The sequence below is a fragment of the Microtus ochrogaster genome, unplaced genomic scaffold (assembly GCF_000317375.1).
Source record: "Microtus ochrogaster isolate Prairie Vole_2 unplaced genomic scaffold, MicOch1.0 UNK32, whole genome shotgun sequence".
NCBI lineage: Eukaryota > Metazoa > Chordata > Mammalia > Rodentia > Cricetidae > Microtus > Microtus ochrogaster.
Genome location: NW_004949130.1, coordinates 4,084,962 through 4,089,583, shown reverse-complemented (window position 1 = coordinate 4,089,583; position 4,622 = coordinate 4,084,962). Strand labels below are relative to the sequence as shown.

Below are 4,622 nucleotides of genomic sequence, written 5' to 3'. Positions count from 1 at the left end.
CTACTGATTACTAACTAGCATGATGATGATTACCACTGATTACTAACTACTATGATGATGGGTACTACTGATTATTAACAAGCATGATGATGCTTGAAGCCCCAGCACCACAGAGTGAGCAAGTAAGCTACAGAGAGAGAGACAGGAAGACAGGAAGGAAAGAGTGGAGAAGAGCTAAGAATGTGCTTGGCTTTGAGAAAAAGACCTTTCTGGTGGTGCCCTGAAAATTTTTATTTATTTATTTATTTTTGAGACACAGCTTCTCTGTGAAACAGTCCTTGTAGCGTCTGCACTATGGGATGGTGAGCGAGCTGGGAACTAAGCTGGAGACTTAACACGCACACACAGACAGACACGGGGACATGGGTCATCCTTGATACAAGAGTGCCATGTTTACTGTGCTCAGGGGAAGCTTATATAGGGATCCTTAACTGATAGCCATGCCCCAGCTCTTGGAATCTTTCAGCTGTAGGCCTCATCAGAACCCACTCCCCTGCCATCAAGGTCTTGTGCTCAAAGCACCTGCAAGCAGTGGTGTTTTGCTCAGTTCACTCCAGCAGGCAAAGGGTCTGAGACAAGCAAACAAAGTCAAGGGGCCAGGGATCTGCAGCTCCCAACAAGTTCTGGCTATCCTAGAACTCACAGAGATCCACCTGCCTCGGCCTCTTAGTGCTGGGATTAAAGGCATGTGCCACCACCACCTGGCTTGGTTGGCTATTTATTTATTTAAATCAACCTGACATTAAGTTAGTCATCTGAGAATTGGAACCTCCATTGATGGGCAATGCTATAGGATAAGACTATGAGCATTTTCTTGATCATTGATTAATGAGGGAGACCCCAGCCCAACTATGGGCAGTGCCACCCATGGGCAAGTTGTCCTGGGATGTATAAGAAAGCAGCTTTGCAAGCCATATAAATCAAGCCAGTAAGCAGCATTCCTCCTCAGTCTCTGCTTCATCTCCTGCCTCCAGGCTCCTGCCTTGGCTTCCTTAGATGATGGACTGTATAATCTGTAGCCAAATAAACCCTTTCCTCTCCTAGTTGATCTTGGTCATACATGGTCTTTATCACAGCAACAAAGGTAAACTAGGGCAGGTGGTGTACTGGGTTCATCTGCTTTATATATAAAGAAATGAATACCCAGTGCCTAACACAAGGTTGTGAAATGGTAATGTCTGGAGCTGGAGTGACACCTATGTATAGCACACAAGAGCAGGCCCTGGCTAGTGTCGAGGTGCAACTGGCAGATTCAGCAGAACAACAATGGACAAATGCAAATAGTACGAGGCTGGGGCGGAGGTTAGGGTCACTATGTATTGACGCTGTTACTTCCAATGATTTTTTTTTAAAGATTTTATTTATTATGTATACAGCATTCTGCCTCCATGTATGCCTGAATGCCAGAAGAGGCACCAGATCTCATCACAGATGGTTGTGAGCCACCACGTGGTTGCTGGGAATTGAACTCAGGACCTCTGGAAGAGCAGCCAGGGCTCTTAACCACTGAGCCATCTCTCCAGCCCTTTTTTTTGGTTTTTAAGACAGGGTTTCTCTGTGTAGCTTTGGAGCCTGTCCTAGAACTAACTCACTCACTCTGTAGACCAGGCTGGTCTCGAACTCACAGAAAATCACTTGTCTCTGTCTCCCAAGTGCTGGGATTAAAGGCATGTGCACCAACATCGGCACTTTGAAGAATTTCTGAGTACTCTTTCTTTCTTTCCTTTTTTTTTTCTTTTTGGTTTTTTGAGACAAGGTCTTTCTGTGTTGCCCTAGCTGTTCTGGAACTGACTATATAGACCCGGAGAATACTATAGATAATATGGCATGAGGCAGGGGACAAGGCAACTGATGGCTGCTATGACCCTTCACAAGACATCTCATTGAACTCATCATGTGTTAAGAGGAGAAAGCAGGGTATGGCTGCTTGTCACCCTAGGAGATGCTTTCAAAAGCAGGCTATTGGACACAGAGTAAGTCTGAGGCCAGTCTGAGGTACAGACGGAGTCTGTCAGGACAGGAAAGGAGTAAACGAGGGCACTGAAAGGAACAGAGCTGGCACAGGGCACAGCAAGATCAAGTTCTCAGCACAAAGGTTTATTTGCTCCAGAGAGACAAAGACAAGGGAGAGGGGAGGAAAGGGGCAAAGAAGGGAAGAAGGGATATTTGTCCCAGAGGATAGAGGAGACAGACCCACAGGCAAATGGGAGTTTATAAAAGGAAAAGGAAACAGTGTTAGGATGAGTTTGTTTGTTCTGATTGGGCATGTTAATTAGGGTAGCCAAAGGGAGCCTTTTTTGAGGGGTGGGGTTTCAAGACAGGATTTCTCTGGGTAGTCCTAGCTGTCCTGTAACTCAGTCTTGGAGATCTGCCTGTCTCTGCCTCCTGAGTGCTGGGATAAAAAGCATGCACCACTGCTGCCTGACCAAAGCGGGGCTTTCCATTGTTGGACTTCAATACTTTGGTAGCTGGACCCTAGTGATCTGCCTTAGGAATGAGTCTGGCATAAGAAAGTGTCCAAACATGGGACTAGACCTTGGTGGCTAGTTTTAGAGATATAGTCTAAAGTTCACAAGGGAGAGGGAAGGAGAAAGGGCAAGGCTTGCCAGTGCCATGTTTGCCATGCTCGGGCCTGCTGGGGCCTCCTAGAGCCCCTCAGGCATGGCTGAAGTGCTAATACGAACAACTCACAGAGTAATCTTCTAACTTTCAGCTACTTCCAAGTACAAATAAGCTTCATGAAAGATACATTTTCTAAGCTTTTCTCTGCTTTTGTTTATGAGAATGGAAACTGGAGCAAAAGTTTTCTCCATGACCTTCCTTTCTGATTAAAACACTGAAGGCCAAGTGTTAACAGATTAAAAAAATGGGTAACAGAGAAAGAAGAAATCTTTGCTTTATTCTGGCATCTTTTCTGCATGTTTGACCTATCTTGAAATAAAGGCACCAGGAAGTTCTCTTTCTTGGTTTTTGAAAAAAGGTTTCTTTGTGTAGCAGCTCTGACAGTCCTGGAACCCACTCTGTTGACTAGGATGGCTTCTAACTTAGAGAGATGGGCCTGCCTCTGCCTCCTGAGTGCTTAGGCGTGAGGCACCATCGCCGTCACCATCGCCATGCTTGGCTTTCTTTCTTGATTTACTTACTCACACATATATTCTGTGGCATGAGCACACATGGATCATGCTTGGTTGTATGGCTATAGTGCTCCTGGCTGTGGCTCTAAAATGCAAACCACTTGTACAGCTAGATCAAATGAGTCAAGGGGACACCAACCTCCCGGCCCTCCAGCGGCTTAGGTCCAACACAGCTGTGTACAGCACATCCACCAGACCCAGGGTCTTCTCAGGATCCAGACTTCTCTGCAGCAGGGACATTGTTGCAGGGTCTTCCTTCAGGCACCTAGGCACAAACCAGGTCACATTAGTCTTGGCCATACTTCTCTGTACAGGTGTTCAGAGAACGCATTATGGAAAAGACTACAACTTACATACTTTTAGCATAAAAAACCAAAACAACAAAATAAAAACAGGGTGCCAGGTATGGTGGTGCATGCCTTTTAGTCCCAGCAGGCAGATGTCTGTATACATAGAGACTTCAACAGAGGGAAACTTGTTCCCTCAACCCCCAAGAAAACACCCAACCTAGGGAGAATGGAAACAGTAAGTCTGACACCAGAATTCCTGTATAAAAGGACAGAAAACACTGGCACCATGGGTCTCTCAATGGGAGCATGCTCCAGCAGAGAGCATGCTCAGATAAGACATGACACACATAGGGCGCATGGCTGTAGAAGAGCATATTTAAAGAAAGCTAGACTTTCCATTGTAAGAGGGAAACACTGTCAAATGTTTTCTAAGGCATCTAGTACACATCTAACTAAAGAAAATATGAGCTGAATCTTCTTTACTTTACTCTCAGAATGTGAACATTACCCTAAAAACTAGGTATCATTTAACAAATTTCTTATAAAACCTAGTCCCCATTTCATGTATTTTCTTGAATAAGAGTGAAAGTAGATGCATGCAGCTGAGACCATCCGCACACGTTTGGGCTCTGAACTCTGATAATTTCCAGAATGACAAGGATGCTAGAAGTGTCATTTGTTCTAGTTTGGTTCCTGGCACTGTGCTTTATTTTGCTTTATTTTTTAGTTTTGGTTATCAAGACTGGGACTGTGTATCCCTGGCATCCTGGAACTCACTCTGTAGACCAGGCTGGCCTCAAACTCAGGGATCCACCTGCCTCTGTCTCCCGAGTGCTGCCCAGTGACATAGAGCTTTTAAATCACTTGGAACTTCCTAGGTGATGTGGGTGTTTTGGTAGTGTTGGGGATGGAGCAAAGAGGAGCATAGATGCTGCACACATATCCATAACTCAGATGGAATATCAGCTCCAAATTGCATTTCATTCTACCGAGTTTCTCCGCTGATGGACTCCTGGGTCCATCTGGATGGGGGCTGATCACTAGAAAGACCAGAGCACCATGGGAAGCTTGGGAAGACCTTCAGCGCCACTTTCCCAGCCTATGACGGCAGAGGGAGGTGCTCCAGAGAAAGTTATAATCAACTACACTTACATGATAAAATCACTAAAACTGGAGAACTTCCACTCAAGGTGCTAGG

At 45.4% G+C, this 4,622-nt stretch overlaps 1 protein-coding gene across 3 annotated transcripts in view; it reads right to left on the bottom strand.

Moving 5' to 3' along the window:
* The window catches only part of Kiaa0355 (KIAA0355 ortholog), an 85,954-nt gene that overhangs the window by 11,130 nt on the left and 70,202 nt on the right, over positions 1 to 4,622 (bottom strand). For all 3 annotated transcript variants that reach the window (XM_013354213.2, XM_005368435.2, XM_013354214.2), the window contains exon 9: positions 3,274 to 3,399. In XM_013354213.2, coding sequence (XP_013209667.1) covers positions 3,274 to 3,399 — 126 coding nt within the window. The remainder of the gene's footprint in view (positions 1 to 3,273; positions 3,400 to 4,622) is intronic.